This window comes from Carassius gibelio, chromosome A23, assembly GCF_023724105.1.
Source record: "Carassius gibelio isolate Cgi1373 ecotype wild population from Czech Republic chromosome A23, carGib1.2-hapl.c, whole genome shotgun sequence".
In the NCBI taxonomy this organism is placed as follows: Eukaryota; Metazoa; Chordata; class Actinopteri; order Cypriniformes; family Cyprinidae; genus Carassius; species Carassius gibelio.
Window position 1 is genome coordinate 23,266,372 of NC_068393.1, and position 16,772 is coordinate 23,283,143.

General features: G+C 37.3%; 1 protein-coding gene across 3 annotated transcripts in view; it reads right to left on the bottom strand.

Moving 5' to 3' along the window:
* LOC127944782 (plexin-A1) overlaps nucleotides 1-16,772 on the bottom strand; it is a 205,945-nt gene that overhangs the window by 48,455 nt on the left and 140,718 nt on the right. For all 3 annotated transcript variants that reach the window (XM_052541031.1, XM_052541032.1, XM_052541030.1), the window contains 2 exons: nucleotides 5,651-5,747; nucleotides 569-759 (listed from right to left, as the gene is read on the bottom strand). In XM_052541031.1, the coding sequence (XP_052396991.1) occupies nucleotides 569-759; nucleotides 5,651-5,747 (288 nt within the window). The remainder of the gene's footprint in view (nucleotides 1-568; nucleotides 760-5,650; nucleotides 5,748-16,772) is intronic.

The window sequence follows — 16,772 nt, forward strand, 5'->3', positions numbered from 1 at the left end:
CAAAACTGACTATGTTAGTTGACCAATCAGAACACAGTATGCTACCGAAAGGTGGGGTTTAAGGAAACTGAATCTTTTGAACAGCTTCGCGCGAACCATTTGGGGATCTCTGAGAATTGAGGTAATTTTAAAATTATATTTTGACCAAATGACAATGTTTTTTAAACCTTGGATGGATTTAAACCTAATGTACAGGACTTATAAACAGTGATAGGAAGCTTAGAATTTTCATCTTACTGGCTCTTTAAGAAAAAAATAGGAGTCATAGTTAGCTCATTAAATAATACACAGAGTCTTTTAAGCAGCATACAGCAGTGGTGTGCATTTTGACCAATTGATGGGAATAGTATTCTTAAAATGCATTCCAAATTCAGAATAATTTGTAATATAATTATCATGGTATTCAGAAGTGCCCACGATAACAATATTGTGCATATTCATTACCGTGATATATTGCATTACTGAATACCGGTACAAGTCTAGCTCACACAATAAAAAAGTGTGTTTGACAGCCTCGTAAATACTGAATGTGTTAAATGGGGTGTGACAGAATGGGAGCGGGTGCTACCTTGTTGATTTTGGGATGTGCACAGCGACTGTTTCCTGCACTGGGGTGCATCCAGATGCTCTCCGGAGGAGCACACTCCTGTCTCAGCGAACACTTCTTCTCCTGCACGCACCAGCCACAGTCGAACCGAGGATCTGCTTTCAAACACATCCCACAGCTGTCCCGCATGGCGTAACACTTGTACAGGTGCGCTGCCGAGAGAAAGAGAGATAAAGACAGGGATGAATAAGCACACAGAGCAGAGGACAAAACCTGCGACCGCACATCAGATGAATTTTATATTAATGTGCTAAGTTGCTTGGCAACCATAAACCATCTACAGTTGAGCTAATTAACTATAGTACCCGACTGAAGAAGTGCTTATTGTCATTATTAGACTTAACAAATGTGATTATTTTTAAACACCAGTGTCTTTTTCATATTACTGTTGCCACTGTTTTATGCGTGAGTTACAGTGATTCATCTGCATCTCACAATAAGCCAAAATACACCCTTTTACTGTGGTAAAATCAAGCACAACCTTAGTGGCTTATTCATTTAATATACAGAAAAAGAAGTAACAAGGTAGAGTGATGGTATTAGATGGTATCTTATGTAATACAAATGTTTTTGAGAGAGAGAGAGAGAGAGAGAGAGAGAGAGAGAGAGAGAGAGAGAGAGAGATAGATAGATAGATAGATTAAATTAAAATTAAATTAAATTAAATTAGGGGAAGTCGTCGCCTAATGGTTAGAGCGTTGGACTCCCAATCGAAGGGTTGTGGGTTCTAGTCTCGGGCCGGACGGAATTGTGGGTGGCGGTAGTGCATGAACAGCTCTCTCTCCACCTTCAATACCACGACTTAGGTGCCCTTGAGCAAGGCATCGAACCCCCAACTGCTCCCCGGGCGCCGCAGCATAAATGGCTGCCCACTGCTCCGGGTGTGTGCTCACAGTGTGTGTGTGTGTGTTCACTGCTCTGTGTGTGTGCATTTCGGATGGGTTAAATGCAGAGCACAAATTCTGAGTATGGGTCACCATACTTGGCTGAATGTAACTTTCACTTCACTTTCACAATTAAAAGAAACAAAATACTTAAACTATGTGCATCTAATTTATTTAATATACAAGTTTCACAATTTGAGTTGAATTACTGAAATAAATTAACTTTTCCACAACATTCTAATTTACCGAGATGCCCCTTTACAGTATATCATACTGACTAAAAAAAATAAAAAATAAAAAAATAAGCAACTAAAACCAGTCTAAGCTGCTTGGCTGGTCTTAGATGGTTAAATCTGAATGTAGCTGGTATAAGCTGGACAAATTGGTTTTTGCTGGTTGTTCAGATGGTGACCAATACTGACTAGCTAAGGTAGTGGTCAAAACCCCTCTAAAGCCAGCCTACTAAACCAGCTGTGGCCAGGTAGGAAGACCAGCTAACCAGCTTAGCCTAGTTTAAGGTTTTTTTTAAGCAGTGAAAAGCATAAAAATTTGCATAACAATTTGATAACCATGTAAACACAATATACTATGGTATTTATATGGTATTCCAGGGTATATCAAAGACTACTATGGTTCACATCCAAATATTACCATGGTACCTTTTTATTTTTAGCAGAATACATGTACTTGAGTACTTGAAGTTGAACAAATTAGTCATTCCACACAACCATCACCTATTACTGATAATAATCCAAACCGCAAAAATAAAAATCAGAGCACAGACACATTATTCAACATTTTTTATCTAAACGTTTAAGTAGTTTCCTTTAACTGTGAACTTACTTCAGCTAACAATTAGCAAATTACAGATGTTAAATTCCCATTGTAAAGGGAAAGATGGCAGATTTTTCGTGGGCCTCTGGAGCTTCGGGGGACTGGGTGAATGTTCTGTTGGCTGGGCGTCTTATACTGCCACTGGACTTCAAAGGAGACAGTGTATCCATCCGTCGCAGCCTCATGCTAATCAGATTAGCCACGGCTAATCTTAAAAGTATTGCTGCACTAATTAAACTGAACCAAATGAATGATTTAATTACATTATCATTTCCACTTCCAGGGCAAAGCTGTTTTTTTTTTTTTTTTTTTGTCTTGCAGTGTGGCGAAGTTGAATACATTTATTGTGATATAAAGGCGCTGCTGAGAGAGAGAGAGAGAGAGAGAGAGAGAGATAGAGAGAAATGGGCTAAATATATCCCAATTTCCTAAAAACAAAACAGTTTGCATAGTTTAAAAGTTGCATAAGAGATTAAGACTAGTTTTCCAAAAAATATATTTTTAATTAATTTTAACCCCATTTCTTATTCTATGCATTTTTGAAGAACTTTTTTTTTTGCAGTGCAGTGCAGTCATCCTTTTAAGACACCAATAATAACTTATTTTTATTATTATATACAATACCATTGAAAAGTTTGTGGTCAGTAAATTATTTCTTATAAAAATAAAAATAAAAAAGTAGGATATTATGCCAACGGAAGCTGCATTTATTTGATAAAAATACAGTAAAAACGAAGTATTGTGAAATGTATATTTTTTTATTTATTATATTTCATTAACATGTTATTCCTGTGATGGCAAAGGTTAATTTTCCAGCCAATGTTCCAGTCTTCAGTGTCACGTGATCCTTCACAAATCATTCTAATTCTGATTTGGTACTCAAGAAAAAATATAATCTTCATCAATATTATACATTTGATACATTATTCAGATACATTATGATACAATACAATACATTTTTCCAGGATTCTTTGATAAATAAAAATTCAAAAGAACCGCATTTTTAGAAACAGGAGTCTTTTAGAACATTATAGATGTCTGAACTATCCATTTTGATCAAACTTTCGAATGGTAGTGTATAGAAATATTATCTAATACAGTGGTTTTCAACCTGTGGTCCGCGGCCCACTGGTATTGCAGGTGGGCCGCCAATTATTTTCTGTTCATTTCCAGTCCATTCTAGGGCTGTGCGATTAAAAGAAAACGTCCTAAAATCACGATTTGAGTGTGCGCGATTTCTAAATCGCTTTATACCACAATTTTCCGCGGCCCTGACCTCCCGTATCCGATCCCATCAGAATGCATTGCGCCTAGCGTGAGAACAGAGACTGGGCATATGCCTAACTCCAGGTTCACACACTGTCTGTGATGCGCCTTTTTTCTGAGCCAATGTTGACGGATCAGAGCGTTCTCACTGCGGTAAAAGGCTAGAAATAAAAACGTGCGATAATTCATGTCTAACACATGAGCATAGAGTGAATTTGTTAGTGAACAGGATGCAGTTTAAGTGAGAGGAGACACGTTTTAAGTGTGCACACTCTCTCCTCGCAAAGCAGCGTGTATCTGAGCAAGCACGACCGGTTTTGTGACAGAGCAAAGGAAATCTGCTGCGAACAGATAGATTCGCACTCGTGCATTATTTTAATGTGCTTTCGCGTTATATTTATGCGCTCTCACTGCTGACCGCATACACTGCAAACACCTGAGGCACCGCTACAATTAATGAGCTCTATGAACAATTCATGGCAAAAAAGAAAAAAAAGTCCCTGTATACAGGATTTTTTTTTTTTTTGCCACAAGTCTATACATTTTTTTACATCTTCACTATAGTGATAATTTCGACTTATGTCTGTTCTAGAGATGACTTTTTGATAAAGCTCTGATTGGTTTTCTTTTGGAAATATGTTTCAAATTAATCCTGAATGCATTTATGACTGTAAAAGCATATCGATGTGTGTCACAATTGCAAAAAAAATTTTGTCCATATCGCACAGCCCTAGTTTATTCAATAAATACAGTTTAAAATCTAGCTTCGGAGTACTAAGTTATTAACCCAACAATAGCGGGGTCAGTTAATTTTTTTGAAGTGGGCCGCGCAAACATATGTGTTTGGTTGTGTGGGCCGCGAGTTGAAAAAGGTTGGGAACCACTGATCTAATATATTATAATGGAAAAGCATTATATCAGTCAAAATGCTAAGATCTTAACTTGGCCCAGGTGTGGTGATCAATTGGATGGTCCTCTGGAGTCGCCATTCATTCATCACTCTCTCTAAATCAGGGGTGTCAAACTCATTTTAGGTTGAGGGCCGGATCTGAGGAAATGTGCCCTTGTGCAGGCCGAATGACCTTTTGTTAAACCCTTTGTTTGCTCACAGTTATATTAACATTAACCATACAAACCACAATATATTTGACAAAAAAACCTAGGAAAACTTTTTTCAAAGACGATGCTAGGTTATTTTAGGGGTGTGCAATAATTTTTATTTATTTATTTTAAAGTAATAATTGCCATATTTTGCAGAGTGTGTTCTTGAGATTGCACCTTGTTTGGTTTAAGCCCGTCATGGTTAAATAAATGACACTAAAGCTGCCAGTAGGTTGCAGCAAGTCTCCTTCTTAATGAGTAATCATTTGACTTATTCAATGAAAATGGCTGATTCCTTTAGAAAAGAAGTTATTGTCTTTACGAATGGGCCACTGAATCATTGACTCCAATGATTTGTTCAAAATTCATTCAGTAACAAAATACACAGTGCTGCTTGGAGACGCACAATTACTCAGCTTTATTAAAGCCTTTTTTTATTGCTGAAACAAAGATGAACAGACAACGTTGTGACTAATATAACACACTTATTACTAGCATCTTGTTTCTTGAGCTGTTGTCTGAAATCAATTAATTTGCGGTCACACTGACATTCGGAAAAGCAATACACATTTTGCGGTCCGGATTGGACACCTCTGTGGACCACATTCGGCCCTGTGGGCTATATGTTTGATACCCCTGCTCTTAATAGACCAGGCAATGAACTTGACCCAAAATGAGCAAAGTGGCCATCAAGATGGGGATGTGAACCCAAAACCACACTTTCTCAGCTGTAACCGTTTTCATTCTTTGCGAATGAGGGTTTCAGGTGGTTTCTTATTGTTTAGCAGGAGCGAGCTGCAGTCACAGCTCAGGAAGGACCAGATAAGCTGTATGGAGAGCAGTGAGGCCTGACATGCAGCCAGGCATAAAACGGACCTAATTTGTCTTCACAGACAAACTGGAGAGAGGTGTGGGTACACAGAAAGACTGACTATAGAGGAACGGATACGAGCTGTACCTTGGATATTGTAGGGGTTGTCAATGACGAAATCTCCATTCCACACAACCGAGAGGTCTACCGGCAGGTCGCTGATGTCATTTCCTTCATAGTCATACTGGAGAGAGAGAAAAAAAGAGAATGATATGATTCAATGCTGTTATATACACTTGATGTTTTCTCATTCTTTTGTGCAGTGCGAGCCTCCATCGAGCGCAAATCCGGTCATAAAACCAAGCAAAAAGCCACAAGAGGTTAGGATTTATTACAGGTACTACAGATTTACTCTTAAACGATTCTCAATAAATACTTTTTATAAACATTTTAAAACCTGCAAAAAGAATGTAGATTGTAGAGCTCATGTGGGAAGTATGGATTTTAATATGATTCACAGCTTTTCCAATCCGATTCCTCCTGCTTATCACCATCACTACCAGTCTCTGCAGTCTGTCTATCCACCATAAAAGACAAAAAGGCACTAAATAAAACTAGTAAATGACACACTGAACAACTGCAGCTCGCAAAATCTTCAGATCTGATTACCCCCACTTCTTACCATCAAGTGCTGTCCTTGCACTACAATGTATCCACTAAAAAGACAAAAAATAACAAAAAGGCTCAAAATACCAAAATGTGTGAAAAAGGAGTTTGAATTAGACTCTCAACGTTACTCGATACCATTACCCTTTCTCTATCGTGTTTCCACTCAGTAAAAATGACAAAATGCACCCCCCACCAAAAAAGGGGGAGTTTATGCAAGAAATATGTTTTGTTTCTGAACCAATTATTTGTATTTTTAGAAGTAATATCATGCCCTCTGTCGACCAAAAAGACAAAAATGTCTCAAAAAAAAAAGAAAAAAAGAATAGATTCACACTTCTCACCATCTTTTACTGTCCCTTCTTAACATTTAGAAAATTAAAAAGAAAAAAAAATTGCTACAAAAAAAAACCTTAACCTAAAGTGACACATTGAGCTTTGGTGCTTATGTGGTAAACATGGATTTCAATCAGACTTTTTTTCTTTTTTCTTGAACCAATTGTTTCCATTACTAGGGATAACTTCTGATTACGGACAAAAGACAGACTGACTAAATAAATAAATAAAAACAATAATGGACATATTCAGCTTAAGACTTTGAACTTGTCTCGCAATATTTCTCGATCCCATTACCCATACTTCTCGTCATCAGATTTCCTGTTCTCCCTCTACTAAAAAGCCCAAAATACTCAACATAAAACAACTGCTGTTCATGTAGGAATCTAGAGTTTGTATCTGGCTCACAACATTTTTTTTAATTCATGCGCATCTCAACATCTCTTCCTATCCTCTTTCCTGCGCACTGATCCTGACATGCTACTGGGGGCCGTCGGGATGAAGAGCGTTACAAAAATGCACACAAACTGTGTTCTGGTGCACAGCTTGAGCTCAGCCTGGCTGAAATGGCAGCGAATGAATGAAACATGCTGGCTTATCTCGCTCCATGTAAATCTTGCCATTTAAGCGTGTATCCTTGAGATAGAAAAAGAGAGCAAGACGGATAAAACAGAGAGAGAGCAACAGAGTGAGACGGACAGAAAAGGAGAGACAAGTCAGGATTCTCATCACGCAATTGTGAGACTGTCAGATCAATATGGAGGAGGTGAAAACACTCCACCCTGACAGCAGCCTCTTCTCTACAGCCCCTCTCATTCACACCTTCTCCTTACAAGCACTGATAAACAGCAGCAGACATTCAGTACACTTACAGATGAGGTTCTTGTATCAGAAACTGTCTAATGGTAGAGCTACTGACTCAGAACCGGCACGCAGAGAGAAATGCGATTTGTCTGTGCAGGCCTGGCCGTTTCTGGATGAGCGGTGGGGTCGAGGAGCACACTGGAAAGAGGAAGCGAGACGGAAATGGGGAGGAAGACGGGGCGAAATAGATCGAGGGTGTGTGGGAGAGCTCAAAAATCTAAATTACAGAGCAGAAGCCATTCATTTACACATGAAACAAGTGGTACAATTTAGGCATGATGCGAGTTGCCTGAATGTAAGTGAAATTGGCATTTCCAATTAGATTTTTGACACGTCTTATTTGGCTTCAACTGTCTCCAACATACACACAGATGTGCGCGCACAAACACACACACACACACACACACACACATATAACAGTTGACCAATGAAGCTGAGGTCGTTTTTTTTTTATGACAACCTGAACATACAAAATACGTCAAGCCAGTTTTGTGTGCATTTGAAATGTGTAAAAAAAAAATAATAATAATTTCCGACATTTATGCAAACACCAATTCCTCGATTAATGTATTAAAGAAATATTTATCCCCTTAATGTTATTCCAGTGAAATAAAGATGCAGAAATTATGTATTGCTTTTTCCATGAAAATAATGAGAGGATCTTCTAAACTTCAATAAAAGATTCATTATGCTTAATTTCTTAAAAAAAAAACAAAAAAACAATTTTCAGTAAATTGTGTTATTTATTCATTTATTAGCTCTTAACAGTGTTATTTTAGCATTATTTATATACTATTACAGTACTTATTATTTGGAATTATATTTTATTAGTTTTCATTAAAATTTTAGTTTTAGTAATTTTGTTAAGTGCTTTTGTCATTTTAATTAATTCTTTAAATATATTTTTTTATTTATTTAATATTTATATTTTAGCTTTATTTCAGTTACCATTTATTATTATTTAAATTTTTGTTAATAACAGCTCCAGCTTTCAGAATATGAAAAAAAAAAAAAAAAAAAAAAACAGCAGACACAACTCTTGCTTCACCCATCTCATAAACGGTCCCTTATGAATGATTCATTCAGACTACACTTGTCTATTTCATGGAGAACCTTATTCTCTAATGTTTTATATTTTACAATGGGATTGTTTCCAAAGACAGAAAATGCACAAGACCATATTTATTTGTTACCTTTTGAAATTATGAAAAGCATTCTGAACAACCAATCAATAACATTTATAATATATATTGTTAGTGCAGCACAAAAAGCATTAATAATTATGATGAGCATTGTACTGGCTTTGTTCACAAGCCACATAAATGAGATTTTCTCAAATCTGATCTATGAGACTTTACCTGTCTGTCATGTTCCAAGTGATGAAACCAGGTCCACTTGTTCTGACAGTGCAGTCAATATCTGGTATATCCACATCTGTTTCCTCAGCACTGATTTAAGTGTCAGTGTGATGGCGAGAGACTTCCTTCTACTATAACTGAGATGTTGTCACAGTGGAAAGCGAGGACGGAAAACTGAAAATTGCCTTTGCTCATGTCCATCATGACATCAGGCCATGACGAACTTCTGAAGCACATCAGACAAAAGCACCAGAGGGATTACAGCACTACTGACACATTCACGCTTCCACCTCGCTTGTTCACTCGTTCACCATCCCACATCTGAACTAAAACATTAAACAATAACACAACACGTTCACAAATGCTACATTTATTGTATCAAAAATGATCACAATTTAAAATAACTATTTCCTATTTTAATATTTTGAAAAATGTCATTTATCCCTGTGATGCAAAACTTCATTTTCAGCTGCCATTATTCATCTTCAATGTCACATGATCCTTCAGAAATCATTCTAATACGCTGATGTGGTGGAATGTGAATAGCTTTTTAAACCACATAATGTGAACAACTTTTTAGCTTTTAAAATCATAGTTGGATATGCGTTAAAGAGATGTTTGCTGCCTGTCTGAACAAAAGCAATGAGTCAATTGATGCTTCTTTAAAAGACACAAGGTCAAGAGTAAACCGCTGAACACTCAAGTCACAAGGCCTTTCTTTTGACAAGCACTGACAGCATCTCTCAAACGCTTCGATTTGATCAAACTCATCCTCCACGCAGACCGCAGATGACCTCCACGCTTACAATCACACATTCTTCCCTAAGCAGACATGTGACCCCTCACACTTCTCCTGCCTACGAATCCTCACCAGCATCCCAGCTCCATTAAACTTTAAAGAGCTCCAGCAGTCCTCCCACACATACGTCACATCTTAACAACAGCCATCATTGTTCTCCCACGGCCGTCCGAAAACATAGATATGATTTATTCACATCATCATTAACATGCCTTTGACAATACACTACACGCTCACCTCAGTCAGACAATCAGCATATTCGATGCTAATCGCGGCGGTCAGATCATGTGACTGAGGTCAGATGATGTTTGGTGACCACAGAATGGCTGGAAGCAACTAAAGAGCGCATTGTTCTTTACAAAAAGGTCACATGCAGCATTTATCGGAAAGGTGGTTGAAAACAGCAGGCTCTGTTTCGTGAGAGATGCCAGCATAAGAGGAGTTCGGGGAGAACTGTGCGTCTACTTGAGACTGGATGAATAATAACGCTCATTATTCAGCCCGTGGTCATCGTGGAGACAGGGCGGAGAGTAATTAATTGCTTGTGCAAGTGTGAGTTCCCATGAGGCTGAAGGAGGCCTCCAACACAAGGTGAGGAGAAACACGCACATGACCCAATTAAGAATAACTATGATCCGGCAACCTTTTCCATACACACCGAACCTCGAGCAGAAGCACACGCGGTCTTTAAAAAAGCCCCTCAGGTGCTGAACTGACATGACAGGTGTTGATTAATGTCAATGTCTGCTAGACTGTGGCGTTCTCTATATATTCCTCGGTTTGTGATCACAACACCCACACAATGCCATAGCTATGACGTCTTTAAAAAAGATAAATAAAAAAATAATAATTACATATATAACTTTATATATGTAATTATATCTATCTATATCTGTATATATATATATCTGTGTATATATATATATATATATATATATATATATATATATATATATATATATATATATATATATATATCTGTGTATATATATATATATATATATATATATATATATATATATATATATATATATATACACACAAATAAATAAAACAAACACAATGAAAATGTATCATAAATGTATTACATTATTCATATAAAAAAATATTTATAATAACCACATTTTTAGATTATAACCTATAGAAGCAATTTATTTATCTATTTATTTTCATGACAAATTCTTCTTTTAACATAATAAACCTTGACATTTTATTATTGATTTATTGATTTATTAATTTAATTTATTATGAAATTTCCATTATTCTCAATGGTTATTACTTTTCTGATTACATTTAAATATAATAAGACAATTATTGTTTTATTTATTAGCATTAATAATAGATACGTAGTACGTACGTACGTATGTACATACAAACATAATTCAGGAATAAAATGTATTTTCCTGGAAATTCGAATTTTTTTTCAATTATTATTTTTATTTTTTTTACAGACTGAACATCTTTTGTCAAATGTGGCACAACATTTTGTCAATCACTTTGTTGCTATATCGGCAAGATCTTAAGGTATTTTGCCACTTATGACACAGAAATCTTTGTAATCTGCAGTGAAAAACAAAACCAAAAAAAAAAAACTTTTCTTGTACATAGTAAAACTGCTCTGCAGAACACAGATTGTTACTTCATACTGACCTTAAAACAGAACAAGCAAGGAACATAAAACTAATTTCTGAATATGACAAAAGAAAAAAATAGCTCCACTCATTATGTATTCAGTTATAATAAACCTATGAAGGGTGTAAGCAGTTACGCATGTACAGTAGTCTGAGAATGGTATAGGTCCTCTTTCTTTCTCTCTATACACCTGCATTCCCAAAATGCATAATTACCCTCACAGGGGAAAATGAATGGAGGCCAGAAATAGAGAGACACACTGGGCATATCCCCAGCCTGCGCCGGTCCTCTGCTGGCAAGCCCATTGATCAGGGGGATGGAGGGAAGAAGGGAGAGTATGGATACGTGCGGGTGAGGCAGGAGATTCCGGGTCTATGGGGCTGGAAAGTGCCGATGTTAACAAAACACAGCAGCTGCTGGAATGTGAGGAGGGAGGGAAGAAAAAGCGCCGCCTTTTGTGTGGGTCAGTCTCATATAATTAGTCATTTTGATAGCATACCTGTGTGCCTGGGTAAAAATAACACATCAGCACATCGGGAGGGGGTTTAAACACACAGACACACATGCATGCATGCACACATTTAGAAACGTAGAAACATCCAACATCCAAAATGTATTAATCTGGTCCTACAGAACCAAGTTCAATGATAATGTTAACTGTCAATAATCATCTTATAAAATATATACTGATGTGTTTTAAGGTTTAAAAAAAAAAAATATATATATATATATGTCAGATATATGAAAAAAAGAAGGCTGTCAAAATGTATGTGTAACTCATTATGCAGAGTTATTTTATTGGTGCAACTGGAGTGTCGTGTTTTGCAATGAGAGTGTTTTCATCAAGAGGCTGAAGCTCTTGAATTCAGCTCTGAGCTCATGGTGAATCTTCTTCTCAGCAGGAGCGTCTGGCACACTCTTAACCCCGCTGTGGGAAGCAACTGAGACTCCTTCAGTTATTCACCTCTCCCTCTCACCCCAACGTACGAAAGCCGCTTTCAGTTCCCTTCCTCAAAAATGATGACCCTGCTCCTCAGCTCATCTTCCCTCCTCCCTTTCCATCTTTTTTTCTCCCTCATAGTGTTTGGGGAGGACCTGGTGTGTTGAGTCCGAAGCAAACCATCTCACTGCTGCGCGGCTGCAATTCATCATCATTTTATCTACGACGGCTTTTAATTGGATCCTATCAAACTCTCCCGATAGTCCTCATTTTGCTGTAGACGGCATAGAGGAGATTCTTGCTGAGATTTTTCTTCCCTTTCCCCCTCTGTTCCTTTCCATCATTGTGTTTTCTCTGTCAGTCTCTGGTTCTCTCTCTCTCTCCGGTCATTTATCTGAGCTGAAGGTAATGTTGTAAAGCAGAGTCTGATACCATCAGCCTGTTCTGTTCATCTCCTGGGTCCTGAGCTGTGGCGTTCAGAGAGAGAGAGAGAGAGAGAGAGAGAGAGACTGTAGGCCTCGGCTCATCTTTTATACACCCATCTTCATTTCTTCATTTGATTTCCTATCCTATAACCCTATATCCTAACCCTAACCCTATATAATAAATAAATAATGGTATTACATACTGTGCACTAACAATACGTTTTTACAGTATTTGTTAGTCTATGATAATATAAATTTGCAATATACTACTACATACTGTTCATTTATTTTCTATCACAAATTAAAATGAAATGATACAACATGAAATGTTAGAAACACAGTAGAAATTAGCACTTTGTGTCCTTTTTTAATCTTTAGCTCCCTTATCTAAAAGATAATAAGCAAAAGTTTAGAAAACAGTATTAAACAAGATTGATAAATGCTGTACTGTTAGTTCATGCTAGGCATTGTGGTAGCTAATGTTGACATAAAACCTTATTGAAAAGTGTTACTCGATTTTTATCTTTACCTTAGTATTTCCATCCTGCATTTTTCAATATGCCACAGTAAAAAATAAATGGACAAAGTTGAGTTGTGATGTATACTATGAATAAAATCATTGCAATCAAGATATCATAATTGGATCGTTATTAAAAAAAAGTTAACTTGCAGTATCAGTCTCAATCTCTCTAAAGCATTACACATCACTTTTGTCCAGTTCGCATCTCTTCTACAAACTTGGAGACAATGCATGGTGATCTGAATCTGCAGGCATCTCAATGGACAGTTACACGATTTTCCTCTTCACTATTAACCTGCTAATGCTCAATGATGTTCTTCCTTCTCAGCACATCTCATCCTAAGCTCTAGATCCTTTGTTTACTCAATCGATTGAGGCAGGACTGCCCTCTGTGTCCCAACACACCGTCGTGTTTTATTAACCCGTCTCTCTATTGTCTTAAGCAGAGAGACAAAGGATCGAATTGATCAATCTCAGGCAAACACAATCAGCTCCCCCTCCCTAATCATGCTACACCAGCCATCTGCCCGCTGTGAGCCTGGGACTCCAGCTGCCAGCTGTTGCCTTGGATCTACCTGGCACGTGATTGACCTCCACGACCAGCGCGGAGGAACGCAGCTTGCTATATTATTCTGCAACTCCTGAGAAAAGTGAACAATCACATTCACGATCTTGTACGCCTATGTTAGTGACATGCAATCTTAAACATTTGGTTTAATGATGCATTCTACATTGCAAAAGCATTCTACACTACAAAAAAAAAAAAAAAATCATGATAAATTTATCTAGATATCTAACACAGATAAGGTTGTCAAATTTGCAGAAATCATTCGAAAGCATCAGTATGCAAAATAGTGAACAATAAAACTTATATTTGGGATAAAAAAAAAACATTGTGATATGGTAGCAATGTGCTTTTATTTGAATTTGACAATTGTTTTTTTGATAAAACAGAGTTCAACAAGCATTTGAAAGGCATTTAAAGGCTAATAAACTCAATCGATAAAATAAATAAATAAAAAATAAACTTGTCCTATTGTTAAATTAATTTAAGAAAATGTATTTAAAAAAGTGAACATAGTTCAAATTACTAGCATAATTTTAATTGTGTAATGCTCTGACATCCTGGCTTTGTGTGTGTGTGTGTGTGTGTGTGTGTGTGTCTTCAATGCTCAAACACTTTTTGAAGCAATTTAAATAGTAGCAACTCATTTCATCAAAAGATGTTTAAATGATTAAACAATAGTGTTCAACAAGCAATCCTGACAAGATTATTTTTTTTAATTACTTTAAAAAATGGCTCAAGAAAGGGAACATAGTTCAAAGCTCAAGCATAACTTTGATATTTTATCTAATGCACAGATATTCACACTTTTTTTTTTTTTTATGAAACAACAAGTATGATGTTCACAAAAGTAACATGTTCCTTCAATTTTAGGAAAAAATAACTTGATTATGTAATGTCTTGCTCCCAAACACTGCAGATGGTGAGCTTAAAATTGATTTCTCAGAAACAGTACTGTTATGGCAAAGCAAACGGTTCAAATCCCCTCTGAATTCAACAGAACTGTTAGTCAGCGTCATTATTAATCATTCAGATGGAAACGTTTCTGTGACGTGAATGAAAAGAACTGCTGGGGATTTTGCGGGTGATTCACATCCGACCTGCCGTCTGGCACCTCAGCCAAAGCGTTCAAACACGGAAGTCCTTGGAATGTTCCGCGACCGATTCAGCCGGAGCCTATTTGATGAACAGTCATTTAATCTGTAAAGAGTGACTCTGTGAATGACTAAAACAATAGTGACTCTTGATCTATGCCAAAGCCTGTCACTCTATACATGCTCCTACTTCTGGTAATGGAACTCTCACGCAGGGCTATACAGCACTCATGCTAAAAAAAAATCACTGCACGTTAAGTAACTGATAATTGCAGGCATTTAATGGTGTAATTGCAGTGGGATCTTAACACAGCTCTCATTAAGAGTGACAGGCTGTCTGAATACTCAGCAGCAGAGAACCAAACCCGGTTTGCTTCTGTCACAGACATAAACTGAATATGACCAATGAAAAGTAAGGAAAACCACCTTTTTTCGAGCTTTAACTGAGATAAAGAAGACCTACTGCTAGTCATGGTTGTTAAAGAACATCAGCTATATAATCAGACTGGGCTTAGGAAGTATTTAATAAGTAAACACGTTACTTTTTGTATTTAAACCACAATATCTAAAATTTGAATAAAGTAACAGGACTCTCTAACGGAGTCTTTTGAGAACAAAGGTTTTTTTTTTTTTACACTGCTCTTTTTCATTTAATTAAGGGGGCTAAAGCTTTTGAAAGCTTCAAAAAGGAGACAAAAGCACCATAAAAATATCAAAAAAGTTGTTCAAATGACTCATTTGCTATATTCAGTGTTTTTGAAGTCAGTTTGGAACTGAGCAAACTTTAAGTCATTATTTAAAAACTCTGCCCTAACTTTAAAGGGGAGGTCTAATGCTATTTTCATGCATTTTGACTTATTTGTACTGCTAAAGTGTCGGATTCTCATGCTAAACATGGCCAAAGTTTCGAAAAACGAGTTGGACGCATATTCTGAAGGTTTTTTTTGGAGTACGTCCTTGTATGACATCATAAAGGGCAGAATTCCTTGTGTGGGCACCGGAAGAGTGCGCACACAGCAACCAGAGCGAGAGCATGGTGAAGAATAACACAAGAACTATCTCTTTAAGCAACCACTAAAGCACCTGCATTGCTTCTACCGTCACTTGCAAAATGAGAAAAGAACAGTTCGTTAATCAGCCGGCTGTTTTTCGCTCTGGTTGACCGTTAAAGTTAACATCATTCTGGCTGATGCTTCCAGCTAGCGCAGACAGAGGAATAGCTTCTCATCAGTGACGTGCCAATCGCTGCTGATTTGAAACAGCTGCGACAGCAAACAGTCGATAAAGTCTTTAGCGAGACAGCTCTCTGCAAACTCTTAGCTGTGTAATTAGCTCCCCCTCAGTAACACAAGGAATCTCAACACAAAAGAGAAAGAGGCTGCGTCCTATAACCGCCATCAATAAGGCATGGTGAGAAGTGTCACGGTGCCATCAAACACCCGAGCGTCCTCTCGCTGCCACTAATGACTGTCTTTGCAAAGCAGTCTGTTAAAACGATAACAAGTGGCACGTGTTTCATCAGGCCTAATGGTCCACCAGTGCCTTGTCCAGTGCCTGATGGGATTTTTGACAGCCAGACAAAATGTTGATTGGCCAAAAGGTAATGAGGAGGAAGGCTTGTGTCAGCAGTGCTGTAAAAAAAAAAATTGCCAACTATTTGGACTAGCGTTTCTCCACCAATAATTGCCCTTAAACAACTCACAGAGATGTGACTATTTAAGGGTCATGGCTTGTCAGAATGACTTTCGGTCCATTTGCCTGTAGCGCAGGTCCACTGGCCCATGTGATCATAAAATACACATGACACTCTCTACAGCATATTCGGCTAGAAATACTTTCCAGTAGAAAGAAAATCCCCAACGAGATCCTATTAGCATCTCCATTGCTTCTTCTAGACAGCAATGCAATCAAATGTAGAGCAAATTAAAAAGCTTTTAAATTAAAGTCTCCTATTCCAGTACTCTCACGTGTCTCCTGAGTCTGCAACCAACAGTCTGAAATCTCAATTAGAACTCAAACATTTCTCATACTATATGTATGTATATGTATATATTTACATATTTTAGAATG